The 27,345-nt window shown below is 36.4% G+C and overlaps 1 protein-coding gene across 5 annotated transcripts in view; it reads left to right on the forward strand.

Moving 5' to 3' along the window:
• The window catches only part of akap6 (A kinase (PRKA) anchor protein 6), a 279,219-nt gene that overhangs the window by 5,959 nt on the left and 245,915 nt on the right, over positions 1-27,345 (forward strand). For 4 of the 5 annotated variants that reach the window (XM_001919913.8, XM_021467296.2, XM_021467295.2 and 1 more), the window contains exon 2: positions 23,498-23,877. In XM_001919913.8, coding sequence (XP_001919948.3) covers positions 23,542-23,877 — 336 coding nt within the window. In that variant the 5' untranslated portion in view covers positions 23,498-23,541. Of the gene's footprint in view, positions 1-5,725; positions 5,771-22,235; positions 23,878-27,345 lie in introns of those variants that run through there. The other variant, XM_073928151.1, reaches the window with a different exon arrangement.

The raw sequence follows: 27,345 nt of genomic DNA on the forward strand, positions 1-27,345 counted from the left end.
CCCCCTGTTTATTTTTTACCCCAACTTCTGTTTAACGGAGAGAAGATTTTCTTTTCAATACATTTCTAAACATAATAGTTTTAATAACTCATTTCTAATAACTGATTTATTTTATCTTTGCCATGATGACAGTAAATAATATTAGACTAGATATTTTTCATGACACTTCTATACAGCTTAAAGTGACATTTAAAGGCTTAACTAGGTTAATTAGGTTAACTAAGCAGGTTAGGGTAATTAGACAAGTTATTGTATAATGATGGTTTGTTCTGTAGACTATCAGGAAAAAAATTAGCTTAAAGGGGCTAATAATTTTGACCTTAAAATATTTTTTTAAAAATTTAAGAACTGCTTTTATTAGCCAAAATAAAACAAAAAGACTTTTTCCAGAAGAAAAAATATTATCAGACATACTGTGAACATTCCCATGCTCTGTTAAACATCATTTGGGAAATATTTAAAAAAAAATCAAAGGGGGGCTAATAATTCTGACTTCAACTGTATGTAACCCCTGTAGCAGATCTAAACACAGGTGGAGCTGGGGTGGACGAGGTTCACTGAAAACGCGGCGCAGCTTAACAGCGTAAAACAACACAGAGCATTTAAACTGATGTGGAACAAGCTCACTGGCTGCCGAGGTGGCAGAAATCAATCTCCTTCACCATGTAGTTAATGACACAGGGGCAGATTAGGTGACCTATCATGTCTCATTTCAGAAATTTCACTTAGCAAGGATGTATTTTATTTGATAGGGTTAGACAGCTTGTATAATGTGTACACACTGAAAATTCCAAAATTAAAAATTTTACTTGAAATATCTAATAATTGAAACAAAATGTGCCAGCAGTGGTTATGCATTTTAACACTGCAATGTGTATGTACTGTATATGTGAGCACATTTTTGTGAACACACTGAAAAAAAGTTATGTAAATGTAAAGTTTACTTTAAAGCAATACTTAAAGTTGAAGTCAGATTTTTTAGGCCCCCTTTGAATTTTTTTTTCTCTTTTAAATATTTCCCAAATGATGTTTAACAGAGCAAGGAAATTTTCACAGTATGTCTGATAATATTTTTTCTTCTGGAGAAAGTCTTATTTGTTTTATTTTGGCTAGAATAAAAGCAGTTTTTAATGTATGTAATACCATTTTAAGGTCAATGTTATTAGCCCCTTTAAGCTATATTTTTTTCCTGATAGTCTACAGAACAAATATCATTATACAATAACTTGCCTAATTTCCCTAACCTGCCCAGTTAACCTAATTAACCTAGTTAAGCCTTCAAATGTCACTTTAAGCTGAATACTAGTATCTTGAAAAACATCTAGTTAAAAATATTAATTACTCACATCAAGGCAAAAATAAAAGAAATCAGATATTAGAAATGAGTTAATTTAACTGTTATGTTTAGAAATGTGTTGAAAAAAATCTTCTCTTACAAAGAAATTGGGGAAAAATAAACAGGGGGCTAATAATTCTGACTTCAACTGTACACAGTTTAACAAAATGTTAATTTAACAAATTTAACAAAAGTAAATTTAACAAATAATTTATAAGGAAAAAGCAAATATAACATAACATAACATTCTGAAGAATTAAATAAATCATAATTTAGTAATCTTTAGTAGCATATTCAATGTGAACCCCTCAGCCCCACCTCCCCCCACATTAAAGTCATGCAGTGTTTTTGTTTGGTTCAGTATTCGCTGGAGCAGACTGATTGTGACAGTAAACTGATGCTTAAATATCGTTTTTCTTTTGTGGTGATCAGGAAGGTCTGGTTGCCATGGCAGCAGTAGTAATGAACTTGCTGAATAAATGACCTCCACCTTTAACCGCATTGACGACTGAGGTTAAGGGTTAACAATGTATTGATCAGAAGCAGATCAAAACTGTCCTAAGGAGATGATGGACTGTTAAACAGACCGTCCAAAAACATTCAAGCAGTAATAGGGCTATGGGAGGGCTCACTGTGCTTTGACATTGTGTCAGATGTCATACAAAGTGTTATCGGTTCAACCTTTTTGCTTGGTAGCACCGGTGCTCCTAACTTAAAAAATTTAGGCGCATCAGCCAAAATTTAGCCGCACCCACCAATTATAAGCACCGTTTCTACAAGTTTTATACAAACATATTTATTGCATTTGAAATCAACAGTAATCAAACTATCAAGCAAAAAAATATATATATGCAAGCGTGAGGAAAATATGTCTCAACGAAATCCTGTTATCTCAAGAAAATAGATTTTTATAACGTAACTGAGTGACTAAAGCATACACTGAGCGCTCACCGGCCCTGCACGCACTGCTCGACATGAATGAATCTGTTAACGGTATAACTGTGCTGTTCTCACAGGTGCTGTCTGATATTGCACTGCTTTTGGCATATACTGTGCCTTATTATATGCATACGTCATGTTAAGAGGGATACCGGTCTTTTTATGAGTGGCGATGTTAGTTTACTCAGTGCAAGCCTGTTTGCGATGGTGTACGTGGTGTTAAATTTGACATATAGCTGCCACTTGCACGGTGGACAGCATCTGGCGATTATATGAAGGATTAAACAGAAGCTCTCGTGCTAGATGTGGCAAACAGTTACCTGAAAACTCCATCCCACAGACTTTTCATAGCGAACTTGAAGCCAATGGAAGTCTTTTATCCACTCTTGGAAAAGTGTAGATGGTGGATTTACATTCAGCACATGATCACTAGTAAGATGTGTCATTATTTGTGTCATTATTTATTTGTAACTTTAGATGCCATGGTTTCTGAAACAAAATCTGTCAGTGTTATCTTCATTCTCATCTTTAGCGTTTTACAATTATTTGCGGTAGTAGCTCTCTCTGTCATCCCAAGCCAGAAGGCATTGACTGAGTGATTGACAGCTGATATTTCAGTGCTAGAGCAGTGCTGGGCCAATAAGAAGAGTGCGAAGGCGGGGCAAGCATTACGGAATTGGCTTTGTTTACCGCAGCTTTTGACTGTTGACACTCCTAATAGAGCTTGAGAAGCATACAGTACTGTTTGATCTATAAATTTTACAAAATAAAGATTTGCAGGTTAAGGAAAAGCACCATTTCTGCATTTTGAAATCTCGGCAACAGCTGGAGGTTTATAGTCATGTTACTGCAATGTTTACAGTGCTGGTCTTATACTTATGGGTTTCTTTCCACCACTGCCTCGCCTTGGTTCTTTAAAATGGCGGCCACGTGAAATAAGCGTATACTCTTCGAAGGACATCCTTGGATTGTTAACGACCACAGAAAGTCAGGACCTTGGTTTAACATTTCATGCAAAAGACTGTGCTCACTGGGCAGTATAGAGTCCTCTTCAATATTCTGGGGTGTTAAGACCCACCCAGACTGCAGGTTGAGCACCCCCTGCTGGTTTCACTAGCACCACTTCCAGCAGCAACCTAGCTTTCCCATGTGGTCTCCCATCCAGGACAGGTACTGACTGGGCACAGCCTTGCTTCGTTTCAGTGAGCAACCATGAGCTAGCTGCCCACAGGCGTAAATCCTGGGGGGGACGGGGAGGACATGTCCCCTCCCATCGGAGGGTTGTTGACTGTAAACAACACAACAAACAATGCAATAAATAGTTTTAAAGAAAAATTTGCTTTGTCAATGAACCTGAAAAAAAACAAACTTTGAAAATAAATATAATGAGATGGTCTCCATGCTCAAGCATTTTTAGCTGCGGCGACATATCTTTATTAGTACAATTTGGCTGTATTATTTGTGTCCCCTTCAAAAAAATGCTTGAAAGAAATTTTATGTTTAATTAATCTGTTAAATCAGATTTACGCCCATGCAGCTGCCAGCTATTATATAGCAAAAAACAAGAAAAGCATGAAGTGTGAACTTAGACATCCATTTGTACAGTGATTTAAGCATCCCCCAAGCCAACACTGCAAAACCGCTTCAGCTAATTGGCCTGTTTGCCAAACCAATGGCAATCTGAGTGTTTGTCATGCAGAAATTGCATGCTTTACCTATAACCTGGAGTTTCTCAATAAAACTGACCCTCTAATCAGCTTTTGTCAGTTTGTCTCCACAGAACAACATGATAAATGGGGCCATATTTATATTCTAGAGTGAAAATAAAGCTGCTGTGTGGAAATATCAGCCTCTCTCCGTGACCCACGGGTGTATAAATAAAAGCTTGATTCTGCTGACTCATACAGGATATTGCACTCGGCTCCTTTCAGAAAGTGGATCAGATTCTGTGCAGCCCATGAACAAATGTAGACGTGTCTTGACTGTGATTTCTATCGTTATCATACGATGCTGGAGGCTTATTGTTATTGCCAAAGTCCTGCACTGTGTTAAATATCAAGAGTCAGGTCATTCTGGTGGTTAACATTGAAATTTTATCCAAAATGTTTGACATTCTAAACTTCTGAGTTACATCTATATATTGTTTTGCATTGTAATTGTGTTTGACAGAATTCATGATAGATGAAACTGAAATAATATTATTTATTTGTATTGTGCTATAAAATAGCTTTATATATTGTTCATTTTTTTAAAGGAGCAATGAAGGAAAGAGAAAAGAAACAAACTGAAAGAATTACTTGCTTAATGTTTACACAAATATGTAAAGTCTTTTCCATGTAAAGACGCTATGAATAATAAAAGAGAAATTCCTCTGTCCTTTCTCCAAAATGGTGGATGCTGCAGTTTGAGGTCTATGCGCCATGAATTATTGAAGTTCATCTGATACTTCTTCACAGATGTGGTCGTCACTGATTTGGCCTGGCTGGCGTCATGCAGCTCATTTGATGTGTAAAACCGTAATTATTCATTCATTTTCCTTCGGCTTAGTTCCTTATTTATAAAGGGTCGCCACAGCGGAATGAACCGCCAACTTATCCAGCATATGTTTTGCACAGCAGATGCCCTTCCAGCTGCAACCCAGTAGTGGGAAACACCCATTCACACTCATACACTAAGGCCAATTTAGTTTATTCAATTCACCTATACCACATGTCTTAGGACTGTAAGGGAAACCGGAGAGGAAACACATGCCAACACTGGGAGAACATGCAAACTCCACATAGAAAGGCCAACTGACCCAGTCGGGACTCGAACCTGCGACCTTATTGCAGTGAGGCGACAGTGCTAACCATTGAGCCACTGTGTCACCCCCAAACCATGATACTTTCATTAGATGTAAGAAATGTTTTAGGTCATTAGTTGTTATTTTTTGGTCATAATTGGTCTTGCATTTAATAGTTACCTAAAGTTTTCTGTGAAGTTTTTTTGGATGTTAGCATCAGTGTGTTTTAAAGAAATCTATTAGCTAGTGTGCTCCAAAAAAGTGGCAAAACTTGCATTTAGAAGAATAAACATCAAATGCTTGCTGTTTGTCATTTCCGCCTAAAGGGATCAACGATTTTTCACGTCACCTCATACTTCAGTTTCTCATCAAATCTTCTGACCAATCAAATGCTCTCTAGTGTCTGACATGCCCCACCCCCTTCAAGACGATTCACATTTGCTTTTCATTTGATGCGCTTGAGCTCAATCGATCTTACTGGCAGATGAAACAAAATGCTATTGGCTGTTTTTTTTTAAAAGGGGCAGGCACTTATATTTCAGGTGAGATTACAACAAAAAGAAAAAAATGCACATTTCAAAGCACTTCACGGGACCTTTAAAGGTGAAAAATGTTCAACATTGTTTAAGTATCTGGTGTTTTCCTAATGCTAAATAAGAGAAAACCATTTGCAATATTTTTTTTAATTGAAAAACATGATTTAAGGAGACACGGTGGCTTAGCGGTTAGCACTGTCGCCTCACAGCAAGAGCTGGTTCGAGTCCGAGCTGGGTCAGTTGGCATTTCTGTGTGGAGTTTGCATGTTCTCCTCGTGTTGGTGTGGGTTTTCTACAGGTGCTTTGATTTCCCCCACAGACCAAAGACATGCGGTGTAGGTGAATAGAATAAACTAAATTGGCCGTAGTGTATGTGTGTGGATGATTGTATATAGGTGTTTCCCAGTACTGGGTTGCACCTGGAAGGGCATCTGCTGTGTAAAACATATGCTGGATAAGCTCATTCCGCTGTGGCGAACCCTGATGAATTAAGGGACTTAGCCAAAGGAAAATGAATGAATGAACATGATTCAAATCATCACAAACTTATATAGTCAATCCCTTCAACCTCGGGACGGGCCTTCATAATTTTCTGCAATAGTTAAAGTTTTCTGTAGCAAAGAGTAATGTAGACATTTATCCCAGAGAAAGCAGCAACTGATAAAATATAAATACCTTTAAAGGGATAGTTTACCCAAACATTACAATTCTGTCATTATTCACTCAAACTCCACTTGTTTAAAACCTGGCTAAGTTTCTTTCATCTGTTGAACACAAGGGAAGATATATATATATTTACATTTTTATGGGCAGCACAGTGGCTCAATGGTTAATACTGTCGCCTCACAGCAAGAAGGTCGCTGGTTCGAGTTCTAGCTGGGTCATTGCATTTCTGTGTGGAGTTTGCATTTTCTCCCTGTGTTGGTGTGGGTTTCCTCTGGGTGCTCCGGTTTTCCCCAAAGACATGCGCTATAGGTGAATTGAATAAACTAAATTGGCCATAGTGCATGAGTGTGTGTGTGTGTGAATGAGTGTGTATGGGTGTTTCACAGTACTGGGTTTCAGCTAGAAGGGCATCTGCTGTGTAAAATAAATGCCAAAATAGTTGGCAATTCATTACGCTGTGGCGACCTCTGAAATACAGATTAAGTCGAACGAAAATGAATAAATGAATTTCTATATTTTAAACGTTGGTTTTCTTAGTGATGGGTTGCAGCTGGAAGAGCATCCGCTGTGTAAAACATATGCTGGATAAGTTGGCGATTTATTCCACTGTGGTGACCATAGATTAATATTGGGACTAAGCCTAAAAGAAAATGAATGAATGAAGAATGAATAAATATTGGTTGCTGGCACCGTTTGACTTTGACCATTAACTAAGGCTATAATATGTTTTAAAACATGTAAGAAACCTGTAACCATTCAAATAGTTGGCGATTCAATCCACTGTGGCGACCTTTTTAAATACAGACTAAGCCGAAGGAAAATAAATAAATGAATATATATATATATATATATATATATATATATATATATATATATATATATATATCTTTTTTTTTTTTTAAATGTTGGTTTTCTTAGTGATTGGTTGCAGCTGCAACTGCATCTGCTGTTTAAAACATATGCTGGATAAGTTGGCGGTTCTTTCAGCTGTGACGACCCCGGATTAATAAAGGGACTAAGCTAAAAGAAAATGAATGAAGGAATGAATGAATGAATAAATGTTGGTTGCTGGCACCCTTTGACTTACATTGTCCTTTTGCCAAGTAAATAGGTGCCAACAACCAGCATTTTTCAAAATATCTTCTTTTGTGTTCAACAGATGAAAGAAACCTATAAAGGTTTGAAACCACACTAGGGAGAGTAAATGATGGGGAAATGTTCATTTTTGGGTGAACTATCCCTGTAATGCACCTTTTAAGCAATCATACAATCCACTCATGTTCAAAACACTGGAGTTGCTGTTCAAGTTCTGAGTTTTACTCTCTTGCGTTCCTCTCAGTATAACAAACAAAGTTTAGATGCAATGCAAATGAGAGATTAACTCTGCATTGTAGAGCACTACAAAAAGCTTGATAGTTGTGTAGTGTATAAGGTGCTATAAAGCTATTTATTGTGCTCTTCAATGCAGAGCTAATCTCTAATTTGCATTGCATTTACTCTTTGTTTGTAATATAGACCATTTTGAGGGATGTAAACAAAAACAATGATCCAAATGTATTTCCTCTTTTACATTTTCAATTTCTACGGCTTCCGAGAATCCAAAAAGAGCCACGTATTGCGAAATAATGTCACGGTAGATGTTTTAACATTAGGTTATGATTGAATTAAAGATGATGATGGTATGATTGAACTCTTGTTACAGTTATGAAATTGTTTGATAACAAGCAGGAAATGTTCATTGGCCAAACCGCATTGACTGCATTAAACGTTTTTGAACTAGGATGAGTGACAGGTTCCTAGTTTTTAGTGACTTTAAGAAGTGTGCTCTTTACATGCTTTCTATGCTGAAATTCATTCAGGATTTAAATAAAATCACTTATGGATTTGTCCACGAAGTAGCAGTGATTCACACAGAGAAAGCCACTTAATCTAAGATTGCCAATTGTCATTGCGAAGCTTTGCCGCTGTTGTTAAGTGAAAGTGGAGCATTGGCAGGTTTTTTATTATTGAGTGGAGGCACCAATTAGCATATTCAATTCTTATATTGACCTTATTCTAAAATGCGGATGTGCGCCTGTTTTCGCGATTGTCTTAGAACTTCCGATTCAGTCGCCTATGGGAGAAATGACTAGGAATAATACATGGCAGAAAACGATCAAACTACTTGCGCTACAAACAAATGTTTGCATGACTATACAGACCAAGTAGAATAATATAATAAGAAAATATCAAATTGCAACATCAAGCAGCGTAATGAGCAGTTTTTATTGTCAAAAAATGAATGGAAGTGAATGAGACCGGAAGTCTCAAGCCAAAAAGATTCAAATGGCAGCGCCCACTCGTCGGCGGAGAATAAGGTGAATACTAAACGGGGTATAGATGTAGAGCCATTTAAGACTTGAAGAAATTATTTTATCAAAAAAAAACAAAAAAAAAACACGTAAATATGTAATTTTGATTTAAATTTAGTTTAAAGATCCTGTGGAGTTTTTAGAAATGTAAATTTTATTTAGCATGTTCTCTGTGTTCGCGTGGGTTCCCCCACAAGTCCAAAATAACGTGGTATAGGTGAAGTGGGTTAGCTAAATTGTCCGTAGTGTATGAGTGTGATAGGTTGGAGCTGGAAGGGCATCTGCTGCGTAAAACATATGCTAGATAAGTTGGCGGTTCATTCCGCTGTGGCGACCCCTGATTAATAAAGGGACTAAGCTGAAAAGAAAATGAATGAATGAATGAATGAATGAATGAATGAAGTGTTTTCCTTTTATTTATGGTTGTGAATTGTGTTATGGAATGTTGATCTCTGCTTTCACGACTTTTGATGTTGAAAATTCAACTCTACAGTTTAATAAAGTTACGCTCTTCTCGCGTAAATCCACCAGAGGCCACGGTCGACTGACTGACTGATTGACCAATCAATTGATCAACCCTCTTTCTCCCACAAACCCAACTGATAGTGTTTGTTAAAAGCACAGATTGACCAATATGATAAAACTCAGACGATGGCTTTTCGTTTTCTGGATTACTTTTTAAATTTTTTGGATGGGTTTAGAGAAAGGGGGTGGGCAAGTCAATCGGTGCTTTGTAAAACCCTATTGGTTGGGTTTAGGGAAGGAGGAGAGTGGGTCAGTCGATCCGTCAGTCAGTCATTCAGTCAGTCAACACCGGCCTCTGGTGGATTCACGCAAGAACAGCAGGCGTGAATGGCACTTGCGAGAGAAATTTGAAATCTCAAAAAGCCTACACAGTGGCCTCTGGTGGACTTGCGAAAACAAAAACCACAAAAAAATGTAGCTCCTGGGACGTATTTGGCGCTCTCCAGAAATGTATATAGTGTTATCCTACAATTACCTGTACACCTATTCATTGCACATATCACTGTCAACACTGCCAATTTTACATTGGCCTGTTTTTTTGAGAGTATGCTGTAGTATTTTGCACTGTCTGTATTTTGCACTGTCATTGTATTTGCATTATCTGTATTTTGCACTGTCTGGAGCCAGCACCTAAGCTTTTCACTCATCATAGCACACGTGCTGCTGCTGATGTGACAATAAAAGGGATTTGATTTGATTTGATTTGGTACTTTTTCAGAATGAGCCTGGGTTGGATGTATAGGGCTACATTTTCAGAATGAACCTATGTTGCTTTCTTTTATTGTTTTAACACATGTTTTTATGTCTTTTTAACAATTTTAGTTCTTTGTTTCTTTTATTCTACTTTATGTGAAGCACTTTGAATTACCATTGTATATGAAACTTGCCTTGCCCTGCGATGTAGATTAGTCTGTCAGCATCTCTCACATTCATGTTAAATTCTAGTTTTTATATCCTGATATATTACAGCTGGGATTTGCATGAAAAAGACATTTGGAGTAAAACTGCTCCTGTGGAAGGAAGCCAGTTTAGAACTTAATCAGGGATTTGCAAAAGGATAATAAAGGTTCATCATAATGGAATTTCATGCAAATGTAAGGCGAGCACTTGAGATGTAAGTTTTAAAAGGATGAAGCCTTGATGGAGTGTTACTTAAGGGTTTTATTGCATGTAAGAAGCTCATGTAATTCACTCAGAATTTAACGCTCTTGAAAAAATTTCTATTCTGGTTGTCAGGGCTGTGCATCAGAATCTGAATCTGGTGATGCAATATGTATTTGGCTACAATACAAGGGCTACAATATGATATGTATACCAAATAATAGTAATAAAAACAAGCAAGCAAACAAAAGTAACTTAGACTTGCTATGGCACCTATATATTGATACTCTCTGGTGTCTGGTCTTTTTAAAGGGCTTCTTTTATTCTCATTTGTATGTTGCTTAAAATAAAAGTAAAGACAAAAAGTGCTAAATAAATACATTTTAATGTAAATAATGTACATAGTACGTAATACAGTTGAAGTCTGAATTATTAGCCCGCCTCTTAATTTTTTCCCACAATTTCTGTTAAACAAAGAGATGATTTTTTTCAACACATTTCTAAACATAATAGTTTTAATAACTCATTTCTAATAAATGATTTATTTTATCTTTGCCCTGATGACAGTACATAATATTTGACTAGATATTTTTCAAGACATTTCTATACCGCTTAAAGTGACATTTTGGGCTCTATTTTGCTATTTTAAGGATTGAAAAATCCACTTTACGCCGTGGCGCATGGTCTAATAGGGTTGAACCTATTTTACGAATGAGTTATAGGTGTGTTTTGAGAATAAACCAATCAGAGTCTCATCTCATTCCCTTTAAGAATCTGTTGCGTCGCGCCATGGTGCATTTGCTATTTACATGGTGAACTTTGTAAGTGTAAAAACTAAACGCTCAGGCGAGAATGAGAGATGAGCCTTCTCATTATTTACTTTCACTTTCACTCACATGGATGGGGAAACGTGCTTTACTCACAAACATCCATTAGCCTATACATAATTAATTTTGTTTGTTAAGCGCAAAGATGTTTTAAAATTATTTCTAAATTTTGTGTTAATTTCCAGCAAATGAATAAATGAACAATAATAACTAAGTGTGGTCAAAAAACTGAGTTATATCCAAATACACATGCTGCCTCATATGGTCTAAAAGTGGGCAAATCTAAGCTTGCTTTTAATAAAACAAAAATAAACATGCATGTAATAAATGATACTGCTAATAATAATAATGAAAACAACATTATACAAACGCAAATTGTTATGAATAAACTGAAAAAGCCCTCCGAGATAAAGAAGGCATGAAGGCGGTGGTTTTTATATTTATGTTGGCTAGAAAATAATATTTTTTTGTAATATTTTAATCCTTTAGTACTTTTTCATTTGTAAAGATATTTGCGTATTACTGTAGATCCTGTGTGTGTTAGGCAGTGTGTAAGTGAGGCGCACAACTAATGTGCTCTGCGCAGGACTTTAGACCTGCTTTGATCTGGTCTATTGAACAAAAAGCAACCTCAAAATAGCAACGCACCAGCAATGCACCTCAAAACGCCTCCTTTTTTAGACCAAAACGCCTATGGCCGCACATATGAGCACAAATGCATTTGCTATTTAAACAGCATGGTCCAAAACGTCAAAACGACTTTTGCGCCAAGCTTAAATTAGCAAATAACAATTGCGTTGCGCCTTGAGCCGCATTGCGCCGGGTGTATTATAGGGCCCTTAAAGGCTTAACTATGTTAATTAGGTTAACTAGGCAGGTTAGGGTGATTAGACAAGTTATTGTATAACGATAATATAATAATTCTGACTTCAACTGTATATAGTAAAGTAATGGTATAATAATCTGCATGCATAAACACTGTATACAATATGTTTATATTTTTAGATCCTTCTTTAAAAGTTTACAGGTTATTACAAACTGTAAATACTGTAAAAAATGATATGACAGAAAGTCATGTCAACAAATGTTGTAGGTTACCTTGACTTATTTTAATAAGTTAATCTAGTTTCAACTATTTTTTGTTGTTGTAATAGACGGTTCAGCATCATTAATTTTCTTTTCGGTTTAGTCTCTTTATTAATCTGGGGTCGCCACAGCGGAACGAACCGCCAACTTATCCAGCATGTATTTTATGCAGCGGATGCCCTGTCAGCTGCAACTCATCTCTGTGAAACATCCATACACACTCATTCACGGACAATTTAGCCTACCCAATTCACCTGTACCACATGTCTTTGGACTGTGGGGGAAACTGGAGCACCTGGAGAAAACCCATGCGAACGCAGCGAGAACATGCAAACTCCACACAGAAACGCCAACTTACCCAGCCGGGGCTTGAACCAGCGACTTTCTTGCTGTTATATCATATTATCATATATAGGCACAAGGTTTATCATAAATTAAAACTAAATGAATGTTGATTGCTTTTTTTATTGTTGTACTATAAAGATACAAAACAGATCTCATTACAGCTGATTTATATGAACATTATTTGATCAGTTCAGTCACAGTGTAAAATTACACGTACTACTAAAGCCCAAAAACGTTGCGGCAATTGTACTTCATTAGTTTACTGTATGTAGTATATATTGACTTTTTTTTGTACAATATATTTATTACTTTTTTCAATTTGCATATCACAACAGATTACACAATTACAGAATAATAATCATGAAGAGACAGCAAGGGCGAGGCAGTGGTGCAGTACGTATTGCTGTCGCCTCACAGCAAGAAGGTCGCTGGGCCGCTGGTTCGAACATCGGCTCAGTTGGCGTTTCTGTGTGGAGTTTGCATGTTCTCCCTGCCTTCGCGTGGGTTTCCTCCGGGTGCTCCGGTTTCACCCACAGTCCAAAGACATGCGGTACAGGTGAATTGGGTAGGCTTAATTGTCCGTAGTGTGTGTAAATGTGTGTGTGAATGTTTCCCAGAGATGGGTTGCGGCCGGAAGGGTATCCACTGCGTAAAAACTTGCTGGATAAGTTGGCGGTTCATTCCGCTGTGGCGACCCCAGATTAATAAAGGGACTAAGCCGACAAGAAAATGAATGAATGAAAAGAGACGGCAAACTTTTTACTCCCCATTCTCCCTCCCAACAACCCATTCCCTTGGGTGTTGAGAGTGTTTCCTGAGTCTGTTTAAGACCACAGGTGTCAAACTCAGTTCCAAAAGGGCCGCAGCTCTGCACAGTTTAGTTCCAACCCTAATTAAACACACCTGATCAAACTAATTGAGTCCTTCAGGCTTGTTTGAAACATACAGGTAAGTGTGCTGGAGCAGGGTTGAAACTAAACTGTGCAGGGCTTCGGCCCTCCAGGAATTGAGTTTGACACCCCTGGTTTAGACCATGATACTTCCCATATTCCTAAGCTTGTTCTTGTTGTAGTAGACTTCCAACATTTACATTGTACTTCAGGAAGTTAATAAAAGGTCTCCAGATATCTTCAAACACATTTTTTTTTTTTTGACAAACGTGATCTTTTCCATTGACACATGCGATGCCATTTCTTTAATCCACTTTCCTAGGCTCATTTATATTTTTCCAATTAAGAGCAATAATACGTTTAGCTTGTAAAATACACAAGTTTATGAATCTGACCTCTTTACTTTCTAAGAGAGGGCTGAAAGGATATATACCCAGGATAAAAATCTTAGAATCTAATGGTTAGTTCTTTGATAAAATTTGGTCAATTATTTCAATAACACCTTGCCAAAAGGGTTTCACTTTCACACATTCCCAAATAGAGTGATAAAGTATACCTCTTACCTCATTACACTTTATACAGATAGCTGGAATATTATCATTAAACTTGTGCTGTAGCAGGAGTTATGCGAGTTCGCATTAACCATTTGTACTGTACGAGTTTCAGGCTATTGATTGTTTGTATCTGAGCTTTCTTTCATGCCTCATTCCAATCCTCTAGGGATATTTCATCTTCTATATCTTCTTTCCATAACTTAAGTTTTGATTCTGAGGATTCGTTAGAGCCATATACAAAACAATCCATACAAAGAGGAGATTGAAACTTTATCATAACAGTGTCCTAGGATTGCTGCCTCTAATGAGGAAATGTTAGGAATATCTAATGATTGATTTTGAGATGAGGATATAAAGCTTCTAAGTTGAAGGTATTTAAAAAATGGGTTGTTGGAATATCACATTTTTTTTTAATTACTGCAAAAGACATAAATAATTTATCCTTATTGTACATATCTTGTACTTTCCTTAACCCTTTTCAGCCCATATCCGAAATCCTGCGTTATTTTTTCCTGGTCTAAAATTAACATTACCCCAAATAGGACTAAAACGTGATCAGGAGGGATTTATATTCAAATGTTTACAATCAAACCAAATAGTAATCATGTTCAATACAATGGGGTTGTCTGTATTTTTTATTAGATATTTGAGGTCTGCCGTATATAGGTATAAGTGCAGTGCATATATTGACTTTTACAGTGTAGTTTTGCTCCAATTCTTGAAGGTGAGAGGAACACTTGAGAAGAAGGTGGAAATGTCTGCAACATATCTGCTTGTGGATACAATTAATAATTCAGTGGATTTGGGACAGAGCCCCAGAGACAGGAATGTTACCTGCAGAGAGTCTCACACTTCTGCTGTCTGGATTCAAGCTTTACGGTGTGTATATAACAAGCAGATGTCCTACTGTATACATTTCTCCTCTTTGACCTTGTAAAGAGACTCCATTGCTTTCATTACAATCATCAACACCGAATGCTCTGCAAGCACGCAATATAGATATCTTCACTGATTTCTAATGGGACCAATCAGCCCTAAGGAAAGCTTATCGATCGCAGGTTTCTCTCTACAGAGCTCACAAGACATGACAGAGCTTCAGTTATGCTTTAACCCTTGTGCTTTAATAAAAATAGTTACACATACTGTTGAAGCAGTCAGAATTATTGGCTCCCCTGTATATTTTCCCCCCAATTTCTATCACGAGTCTTGCTGTTCATAGGGTGTCGTGTGAAAACGGCCCCTCTATAACTCAGACGATGCCAGTCATACTGAATCACAGCCTGACTGGAAATAGGTTTTAAATGCAGTTAGAGGGTTTAATGTGGGTGTTATGGGATTACCAGAGCAGCACTCTGAGAGACTGAACTCACCGCCATCACTCACTTCCAGTACTGCACTATTGATTCTGCTTCACTCGTTTATTCAAACCGGCATGAAATATACAGAGAGATGCCATCGCAGTGGTATTCATAGACAGTTCTGACCCTGAACCTCATTCTGATGCTAAATACAGAGCTCTCTGCGTAAAGGCCGTGCTGAGAATATGCACAGTCACCTTCTGACATTTGCTCTGTTATTGCTGCAATGTTTTGTGTTACTGCAGGGTAAACTTATAGTAATGCAATTGGTATAACACTTTATTTTAGTGTACAATTCACATTAATAACAACCCATTAACCAAGGGTAGAAGATGTTTTAAAATATGTTTGAAACCTGTAACTATTGACTTTCATAGTAGGAAAAACAAATAACATGTAAGTCAATGGTTACAGGGTTTCCAGCAATTTTCAAAATATATTCTCGGTCACACTTTATTTGAATGCACAATTCACATTAGTAAAACCCCATTAACTAAGGCTAGAAGATGTTTTAAATTATGTTAGAAACCTGTAGCCATTGACTTCCACAGTAGGAAAAACAAATATCTTGGAGGTCAATAGTTACAGGTTTATGGCAATTTAAAAAAAAAAATATTCTCGGTCATTCACACTATTTACAACCTGTTAACTAAGGCTAAAAGATGTTTTAAAATATGTAAAACCCGTAACCATTGACGTCCATATAAGAAAAAATATATATAATGTAAGTCAATGGTTACAGGTTTCCAGCATTTTTCAAATATCTTCTCAGTTACACATTATTTGAATGTACAATTCACATTATTAACAACCCACATTAATTAAGGGTATAAGATATTTTAAAACATGTTGGAAACCTGTAACCATTGACTTTCATATAGGAAAAACAAATAACATGGAAGCAATGGTTTCAGGTCTTTAGCATTTTTTAAAATATATTCTTGGTCACACATTATTTTAATGTACAATTCACGCTATTAACAAACCATTAACTAAGACTATTAGCTCAATAGACTACTAATTAGCTGCTTTTTAATTGTCATGTGGTAGTACAGTAGTTGGGTTTAGGTTTTGAGTAGGATTAGGGATGTTGAATAAGATTATACTTTAGAAGTAGTAATAAACAGTTAATGTTTTACTAATAAGATAATAAGCCAGTAGTTATTCGTGTGAATAGTAAAGTTACCAATTATTATTATAGTCAATTATATTGTGTTAAGGTGACACTGCAAGATGGTTTAAGTCGCTGGGTCAGTTGGCATTTCTGTGTGGAGTTTGCATGTTCTCTCCGTGTTCGCGTGGGTTTCCTCCTGGTGCTCCGGTTTCTCCCACAGTCCAAAGACATGCAGCATACAGTAGGTGAATTGAATAAACTAAATTGGCCGCAGTGTATGTGTGTGAATGTGTGTGTGTGGGTGTTTCCAAGTACTGGGTTACAGCTGGAAGGGCGTCCGCTGTGTAAAACATACAGTATGCCGGAATAGTTGAGGGTTCTTTCCGCTGTGGCGACCTCTGAAATAGAGACTGAGCCAAAGGAAAGTGAATGAGTGAATGAATGAATGAGTGATGATCAACATAATAACAATAACTCTGAGCAGTGTCACTGTTCACCACATATGAGCTGATAGATCAATAATAAACTCAACACTTAAATGTTAACTGTAGCGTGAAGTGTGAGCTTTTTTTGTTTGAACTTCATTTGGATTGTAGTGGGTGTTAAATCATGGTGTGAAAATTGTGTTTACTAAGAAGCAGAAGTCTGACCCATTTTATATTTAAACGGACACTGCTTCATATTTCAGAGGATTTTGGAAAGTCAGCAGTACCGATTGCTGCTTTATTAAGTGCCTGGTATAATTAACTACAGCTTTTAGCTCATGAGAAGCAGCACATGAAAGGTCATTCTGCCTTGTATTATACCCATCTGCTGTTTATTGTTGATTTGCAGTGACACTTGAAAACAAAGCAGACAGAGTGACAGATGTGGATAAAGATGATTTGCATGGGCACATCAGATGAGAACAATTTATGGTTTCGACTGTTTGCTTTGGGATTTATGCTTGATTGTTTCCTTTGGATAATAGAGTGAGCTTTTATTGGAAGTGAATAATTGAGTCTATGTTGTTGACTCTCTCTCTCTCTCTCTCTCTCTCTCTCTCTCTCTGCAAGGCCTTGAGATTCTCACAACAAAATGTATTTTCTGTTTTGTTTGTTTGTTGGCAAGGCTGCACAATACCGGGAATAATATTATTATTTTTATAAAAAACGTTATCAATATTTTAGCAGTATTGTGATAATGACAAGAGTTAAATAATGGTCCATTAGTTAATTTAAATTATTGTATTTATTACTATTAGTAATACATTTATTGTGGTATTTATTAATGCTTGCTAATGTTAGTTTATGTTATTTAAAGTTAAATAAAGTTAGTTCAGGTGACAGGGTGGCACAATGGGCACTGGTTCGAGTCCTAGATTATTCATACTCAATTAATGTAAGTAAATATATTAACTGGCATTATCTCATGGACCATTACTCTAAAATGTTACAGTGATAACAATGTTTGCTGCAATAAAAAATTCCTTAGAAAATTTGTATTTTCATTTATTTATTTATTTATTTACTTATTATTATTTTTTTTAAACAAAAATCATTTATGATCAAATTAATATAAACAGGTAATAGATGCTTTTTTTCTGAGCTTATTAAGTAATTCAGGCTATAAAACAGACTTAATTTCAAACAGTTCAAGGAAATGGGAACTAATTTAATAAGGTTAACTAGGCAAGTTAGTTTTATTAAGTCATTTGACAACGGGTTTCTGAAGCCAATCGAAAAACAGCAACAACTTAATATGGATCTTAAAAAAAAAAAAAAAAAAAAAAAAAAAAAAAAATATATATATATATATATATATATATATATATATATATATATATATATATATATATATATATATATATATATATATATATATATAGACCTTAAATATTGTTTTTAAAAAAATAAAAATTCCTTATATTCTAACCGCCAAACCCCACTGTAAACAATGCTGGGTTCCACACAATTGTTTTTGTGTTAGTGCAACATGAAGGATTTAAGTTAACTTAATAGTTTTTATTAGTTTTTAATGGAACTTGATGCTTGTGAATGTTGTAGCAATTACATTGTGTAGCCAACGGGTGGTGACAAACAACCTTCAAAATTACAGTCACTGAAAAGGTTTTCAAAACTGATCCACCTATAATGAAACATGAAGTTTTATGTGTGAATTGTTGAATCATTAATTGAAAGTAATTATATGTTATCCTGTACAAGATGTTAGATTTCTATATTTAGTATTATCAGCAACCGTAGCAAAGATTATTTTTCGTACTGAATATTTTCCTTTTTTCAGCTGACTCTATCTTGATTTTTATTTTTATTAAAATTACAGGTTCTAAGTTCTGTATGTAAAACCAATGTTTTTTTTTTGCAGTGATATTGTTTGATTAAATGGAAAGCAAATTACATTTGTCTCCTCCCTTTTTTGCTGATCTGAAAAATGGTCCGATCCGTGACTAAAAAACCGTAGTGTGATCCGAACCGTGGGATTTGTGATCCGTTACACCACTACTAAACATAGTCGTCTTAGCTGAAACAAGGCAAAATTTGGCCTGTCATTAGACATCTAAAAAATAGGCCAAAACTAGACCAGTCATCAACTAAACAGAAATGAATGAGTACACATATAAAGTCTGTATAATCTGTCTACTTGATGACTATAAGTTCATTCCTGTTGTCCCAACACAAATCGATTGTGTTGAACCCAGCATTTTTTAAAGTGTAGTCTGGTTTTTTTTTTTGTTGTCTTTTGGTCTTGTCTGTTCTAGTTCACTTGTCTACTTAGTGTTTGTTTGTAGCTACTACTTTCTTTTGTTTGTTTCTAGTGTTTACTTAATTTTGTGTTCTAATCTTTATTTTACTTTTACCCTTAGAACCATTGTTCCATTTTTCTGTCAGTCCCAGTCTTCTTAGTAGTTGATTATTAGTTGTTTGATTTGTTTAAGTACTCTCTTTAAGATTCTAGAAGTCTTTATTTCAGTTTTGTTTTATCAGATTGCTCAAGTCTGTCTTTCTCTATCCTAATATTTCATTTCAGATATAGTTTTATTATTTTATTGTATAATATTGCTGCCTGTGTGCTGTCCTGTCTTATAATTTTCCAGTCCTATCCCGTGTCCTGACCTCCCTGGTCTGCCAATCTGGAGTTTACATGGCCTGCTCCAGGATCTAGCTCTGGTTTTGACCACTGTTGCTCCTACTCCTGGCTGGCTGTTCATTTTAGTACCATCTTGTCACTACCACTGGCTTCCCTGTGTTGTTGCCCCTACCGTTTGCACCTTATCATCCTCTTGTGTGTCTACTTGTGCCTTATTCTGTCAACAAATCCCTTTGAATAGTTCATTGCTACAACTGGGTCTGTTTTCTTGCAATCACCCGTGACAAATGCTCACTCAAAAACCTTTGCTTATTGTTACGATTTAAAATGAGCTGAATCAACACAATTCTTGAGGTTTTTTTTTGTGTGGACAACTTAATTGTTTTATTTTCAATCCACTTAAATTTGTAAAGCAATTAATTTAATCAATTTGTGCTGGGACCACATGAGCTCAGCATTTATTTAAAGTGCTGGATATTGCTCTGTATCATCATCATGTACTCCCTTTCTAGGTGATGAAATGAGCGTGATGCAAGCTGTACTGCATGAGTGTCACTTCAAAGTCACCCGAAACCCTTCGCACCTAACAAGCCTCTGAAACGCATGTTGGTTTTCATACAAAACTTGTTAACGGCTAAACAAGAAAACACATAGAGGATGATCCGAACACTGTTTGCAATGAGATTTGTCTCAGATCAACGCAAGAGCTTCCCCGTCTGTCATGTTTTGCCTAAATTATGCATCTGCTCAATATGCTAATCAGCTGTAAAACCCGGTTGTCTGTGCGTTCCCCTGACACAGACGTGTGTCGTTGTAAGTCATGCTGTTTGCAAACACATCTGAAAATGATTCTCGCTGCCCTTTCATGTTGAATACCAACTAATGAATCGGTTTGGACAGCTTCATCCGCGCTTTCACAAATAGTGCATGCAGATGAGCTGTAAATGCCAGCAAGTCATATTAGCTGAATTATTCATCGCATTTGTTGGTGGGTCGCCATGGCTCAATGCTGAAGCAGCAGATTAGTCAGATGCACAAAATGCATTGTTCGGGATATTGATTTCCAATTGCTGTTTTTTTTCCTGTAGCAGTGGCCTAGATATTCAGTAATGCTGGCTAATAATGACTCGCTATTGTTCCGGTTCAGAATCATCCTCCGTTAGAGTCACTGATTTATTTGCGCAGGGTGGAAATGACCTCAACTGCTGATGTAATGATGCTGCGTATGATTTTAGAAATGACCTCATCGTTCATTAATCATTAGTTCATGATACAGTTGTTAATGCTGTAACTGCATAAGTGGTGAGTTACAGTAGCATTGTGGCAGTCGCTTGAGCACAAGCAGACAACAGTGGCATTTACTTTTGTCAAATTTAAAGGGGTAGTTCACCAAAATGCAAATCAACTCACTATTTATTCACTTTCAACTGATTCCAAATCTTTATTTTTCTTCATTCTGCTGAACACTAAAGTAGGTGTTCTGAAGAGAGCTGAAAATCTATAACCATTGATTTTTAAAACAAATACTATGGAAGTGAATGGTTACAGGTTTTCAGCTTTTTTTCTAAGTATTTTCTTTCATGTTCAAAAAAAAAAAGAAAAAAAAAAAGAAAATCAAACATGTTTGGAACCAGTAAAAGGTGAGTAAAGTAAATGATGACAGTATTTTCAGTTTTAGGAGAACTATCCTTTTAAATAATTGAGTTTCAAAAGATTATGGATTATACAGTTAAAGTCTGAATTATTAGCCCACTTAGATTTTTTCTCACTCTCTCTTTTTTTAATATTTCCCAAATGATGGGAAACAACAGGGCAAGGAAATTTTCACAGTATGTCTGATAATATTTTTTCTTCTGGAGAAAGTCTTATTTGTTTTATTTAGGCTAGAATAAAAGCAGCTTTTAATCTTTAAAAAAAATCCATGTTAAGGACAAAATTATTAGCCCCTTTTTTTCCGATAGTCTACAGAACAAACCATCATTATACAATAACTTGCCTAATTACCCTAACCTGCCTAGTTAACCTAATTAACCTAGTTGAGTGTCTTGAAAAAAAATATGTAGTCAAATATTATTTACTGTCATCATGGCAAAGATTAAATTAAAAAAAGTTATTAGAAATGAGTTATTAAGACTATTGTTTAGAAATGTGTTGAAAAAAAAAACCTTAACTCTCCATTAAACAGAAATTGGGGAAAAAACACACAAGGGGGCTAATAATTTTAACTTCAACTGTATGTATGTATGTTTGTAAATATATATATATATATATATATATATATATATATATATATATATATATATATATATTTTTTTTTTTTTTTTTTTTAGTTTTTGACAAGCAATGACACAGGCTTCTCCCAAAAGATAATTAGACGATGTAAAAGAAATGTACATTATTATAGTGGAAAATGATTTCTCAGCTTTTATTTGGATTTGAACAAAAACTGTAAGTCAGAATTTGCCAGCATGAACAATTTGAGGCTTGACTGTACTGTATTGTATATGTATTAACACTGTATTGAGGTGTTCTAATGAGAGCCAAATATTGTTATGCCATATGCAGAAGCAAAAATAGCAGAGTGAAATATGAGATTTGCAGTATTATTCTCCATATTATTCTCCAAATATACATTTTTCTGTGGGAGATGTTCTCCACACTGGGAGAACATGCAAACTCCACACAGAAATGCCAACTGGCCCAGCTGGGACTCGAACTAGAAACCTTCTTGCTGTGAGGTGACAGTGCTAACCCTTGAGCCACCGTGACGCCCTATTGCAATATATATATATCCAGGAAAACTAAATATCGTAATGTCCAATTTTTCCAATATCATGCAACCCTAGTGCACTCAAAATACAGCATTTGCTGTTTTTTCAAACTACTTACACTACTACATGCTCTGGCGGAATGGTTTGAAAGTCTGTCCCTTAAAAACAGGAATAGACTGAGCCAAGTTGTTAGGTGGTCAAGCAGGTTGATTGGTGAATCACAGCTGCGTATTAATTCCCTGTATAGTAGGAAGACTATCCCCTGGGGTCAAAGGTATCGGATGCTTTTTAGTAGGACAAAAAGTTACAGGAATAGCTTTGTCCCATCATCTATTGTCATTCTGAATAAATTGTAATCTTTTATAAGGTACTTTTGTATGTGTATATGTGGGTATGTAAATGTGTGATTTAATTGTTTGTATCAAATGCCGAACTTTGCTGCAAAAAGAATCGACCTACGGGTTTCAATAAAGCCAACTCAACTCAACTTATTCATAATGAGCTGAAACAACACAATTCTTGATTCTTGATTCTTGGTTATTTTGGGGACAACTTAATTTCTTTATGTTCCATTTACTTTAATTTGTAAAAACTAACAAGTTAAATTGATTCCTTCATGTTGCCCCAACACAATTTCAGGATCACAAGTGATCTAACCATCATAGATCGCTGGAGAACATTCACATTGCATAGAACTACAAATCCGCCATTAAATGGACTACAAGATCCAGTCATGCACCACTCACACACCTGGCCCAGATCCCCATGATTGCAGACAGACACAGCTGAAGCTACTCGTGAACTGATTACATGGAGTATAAAGTCAGTACACAAACACACACAAGCTGCTGAGTCTTGTAAACTGTATGGTGAACATTGCGACGGGTTTTCCCTTGCCTTGTCCTGCCGTGTTTTTGACCCTCGCCTTGTTTTGTTTGTTTATTCCTGTCTACTGCCTGCCTTTTGACCATCTGCCTGTTTATTTGACTACGACTCTAGATTGCCCGTCTACGTTTGCTGCGGTGTTGACTGTTGCTTGCCTGATTATTCATTTAATCAACCTGTGTTTGGATCCTCAACTTCATAGCCTCACTTCACCTTACACACTAATTGATTGTGTGGAACCAAGCATTTTTTTTACAGTGTGTGTATTGTTTCTTAAACTAAAGTGTTACCCTTGTTTGTTTTTTAATCCCATTCTCATTTTTTTGTTTCTTTTTTCTAAACAGATAAACCAAAAGTCCCCATCCTCAGGATCCTATTACATTTCACCATGAACGTTGTCATATCACCAAATGCCAGTGAGGCTTCGTCCCCTATGATAACTGCAGTGACCCCAACCCTGGAACCGGGCCCTGATAAACATGATGATCCAGACGTGTGTGAACCCAGCGTTAGCGCTGATGGGTCGACCCAGAAACAAGATCCCTACCGCAGGTTCCAGAAACCTCCGCCTCTCCACACTGGGGCCGACTGGAAGGTGGTTCTCCATCTGCCGGAGATCGAGACCTGGCTGAGGACCACCACGGAGAGGGTCCGAGATCTCACACACTCTGTGCAGCAGGACAGCAGCAATAGACATGTGGATGTGCATCTGGTGCAACTCAAGGTAAGAATGCTTTAATACTCAATCCTGATTGGTCAGTTGTAGCATTGAGGTCTGAGATATTTTTGTGATGCTGTATTTAGGTTTGTTCACGGAAACACACCAGTGCTATAAGTGTTGTTCAAAAGTTTAGTGTTGAAATAAAAATTGAATTAAGTGAAGTTTATTCATAAACTATTTTAGAGATGATCACATACTTATGATTGATCACAGCTGGTCCCGCATTATTCAATTCATGATTCACCAATCAGACGATTCCTAAGGCTCTATAAATACCCTAAGTTTCATATAACAGCCATCTTTGTTTTGAAGAATCCCCCTTCCACTTCTACTCCTCCTCCTTTCCTAGATGGGTGACATGGTGACTCAGTGGTTAACACTGTTGCCTCACAGCATGAACGTCACTGGATCTAATCCTTACCAAGCCAGCCGACATTTCCGCGCAGAGTTTACATGTTCTCCATATGCTCACGTGGGTTCCCCGGTTTCCTACCACCATCCAAAAACATGCAACTTAAGTTAATTGACTAATCCAAATCAGCACCATAGACATGCTCCTAGTAAGAAGTTATCTCTTAAGGGCAATCACTATCTGTTTATTAGCTACTACAGCAGAGGAGTTCTCAAGACCTACCTGAGCTCAAACTCCCTTCTCGCCTTGCAAATGGGAGGGAGCCCCGGGCTTGAGTATCTTATGAGCTCAGGGCCCTCTCCAGGGACAGCATGCCAAACAAGCTTTAGTATCAATCATCAGCTAGTGTGAATCCTTAAAACCTTTTTCATGATTTATTAGGTATAGGTTTGAGCAAAATGTTTATATTTGTTTTAATTTATAAAGATTTCCCAATATTTCTAAAAAAAAAAAGAATAAAAATACTGTCATTTTGGAGCTTTCTGTTTTTCTGATTATTACAATGATCAGTATAACTAATCTTTTATTTGTTGTAATTAAAAATCACCTAAAATCTTAAACTCATAACTTTTAAAATGAGGATTAACATGTGTGGAAGTAGCACATCATTGTTATTTTAAAAATATCTTTATACATACAACTCTTTAATTTAAACAATTGATGATCTGTAATCCGTCATGTACAGAATAAAACAAAAAATGTGACTCTGGACAAGAAAAAACAGTCATGTCTATTTTTATTTAGATAAATTCATGAATTCTGATTGTTTTCCTCAAACACGCATCAAAGTAAAAGCAGCGATCCAGAGAGTTTTGTGATTTTTTTAGCCCCCTTGTTTATTTTTTTCCCTATTTCTGTTTAATTGAGAGAAGATTTTTTTTCAACACATTTCTAAACATAATAGTTTTAATAACTCAACTCTAATAACTGATTTATTTCATCTTTGCCATGTTGACAGTAAATAATATTTGACTAGATATTTTTCAAGACACTTCTATACAGCTTAAAGTGACATTTAAATGCTTTAAAGATACAGCTTAAAGGGGCTAATAATTTTGACCTTAAAATGTTTAAAAAAATGTAAAACTGCTTTTATCCTAGGGGAAATAAAACAAATAAGACTTTCTCCAGAAGAAAAAATACTATCTGTGAAAATATCCTTGCTCCGTTTAACATCATGTGGGAAATATTTAAAAAAGAATAAATAAAACAAAAATCAAAGGGGGGCTAATAATTGTGACTTCAGCTGTATATACTGTATGCTATATGCCTAAAATCCAGTCTTTTATAGTGGGATCATAAACAGCACTGCAGTAATTCATCTTTGGTGTGTAGATTGAGGGACCGCTATAAACCATAATAGATGTGCGAGTTGTAGATTAGCTGGAGCAAATGTGGATCAATCATTGAGAGGATCAGAGGTCCTAAATATGTATTGATTCCCATAAATACATGCATTGTACTGTACTGTATGTCTAGGTAAATTATCTTATGCCTGACAGAAATGCAAACTCATTTATTTGAAAATGTATTCATTTCGTACATAACTTAATCTCTCTTTAAAATTGACATTAACATAACTTTTAAAACCTTTCTGTTTGCGTTAAAGCATTTCTTACCAGTATCCTGTGGGAAGACAAACCAAAAAGACCACTCGATTATTTTTGATGAATGTTTTTATTTATTTTTACAAATTGTAAATAAATTAAAACCTCAGTGGTTAGCACTGTTGCCTTACAGCAAGAAGATCGCTGGTTTCAGTCCCGGCTGGGTCAGATGGCATTTCAGCAGCGGATGCCCTTCCAGCTGCAACCTAACTCTGGAAAACACCCATACACACTTGCATTCACACAAATACACTACGGCCACTTTAGTTTATCCAATTCACCTATAGCGGATGTCTTTGGACTGTGGAGGAAACTGGAGCACCCATTGGAAACCCATACAAACACGGGGAGAACATGCAAACTCCACTCAGAAACGCCAAATGACTTAGCCGAGGCTCGAACCAGTGACCTTCTTGATGTGAGGCGATCGTGCTACCCACTGCGCCACTATGCTGCCCCTCAGATTCATTTTAATTGTTTTACTTTGATTTTACATTCATGTATTAGCTTTTCATAAACTCACACATCACACTTTGTGAAAGCCTGGTCTAACACACTGTAACCGTACTCCACATCAGCAAGTGTTGATACAAGGATGATAAGATTACAGTGAGAGTTTCAGGGTTTCGCTCTTAGCTAAGCAGCTAAATCTTTCTGCTCCGCTTTCATATGGATCGAGACACGATTACATAACACAGTTTGAAAGAGTGAGGTTTCAATAAGACTGTTTTTCCGGTGTGTTCTCATTTTATCTTCTGGGTCTAAAGATTTAATGAGAACCATTCAGAAGACCTTAAGGAGCACTCTACTTTTGGGAAATAGGCTCGTTTTACAACTACCCTACAATTGAGCTTTACCATTTTTTTATCCATTCAGTTGGTCTTTGGGTCTGACAAGAGCACTTTTAGCATAGCTTAGTTTAGCTTAGCATAGATTTTTAAATCAAAAATGACCAAAGGTTTAGATATTTTAATATTTAAAGCGTGAATCTTCTGTATTTTCATTGTGTACTAATTCAATTCAATTAAATTCAGCTTTATTTGTATAGTGCTTTTACAATATAGATTGTGTCAAAGCAGCTTCACATAAATGGTCATAGTAACTGGAACAGTGTAGTTCAGTTTTTAGTGTTTAAGTTCAGTTCAGTTCAGTTTAGCTCTGTTCAGTGTGATTTAATCAAACACTGAAGAGCAAATTCATCGATGCGTAGCTCTTCCAATCCTGAACCATGCGAGCCAGTGGCGACAGCGGAGAGGGAAAAAAAACTTCACCTGATGGGAGTGAAGAAAAAAAACCTTGAGAGAACCAGACTCAGTTGGGCACGACCATTTTAATTTCTCCGCTGGCCAAAAGTCTTGTGCAGAGCTTCAGTCACCGTGGTGGAGGCTGGAAGATTGCCTCAGCGAAGACTCGTCTGTCCCTGGAGCGTCGCTGGAATCAGACACACTAAGA

The sequence above is a fragment of the Danio rerio genome, chromosome 17 (assembly GCF_049306965.1).
Source record: "Danio rerio strain Tuebingen ecotype United States chromosome 17, GRCz12tu, whole genome shotgun sequence".
Lineage (NCBI taxonomy): Eukaryota > Metazoa > Chordata > Actinopteri > Cypriniformes > Danionidae > Danio > Danio rerio.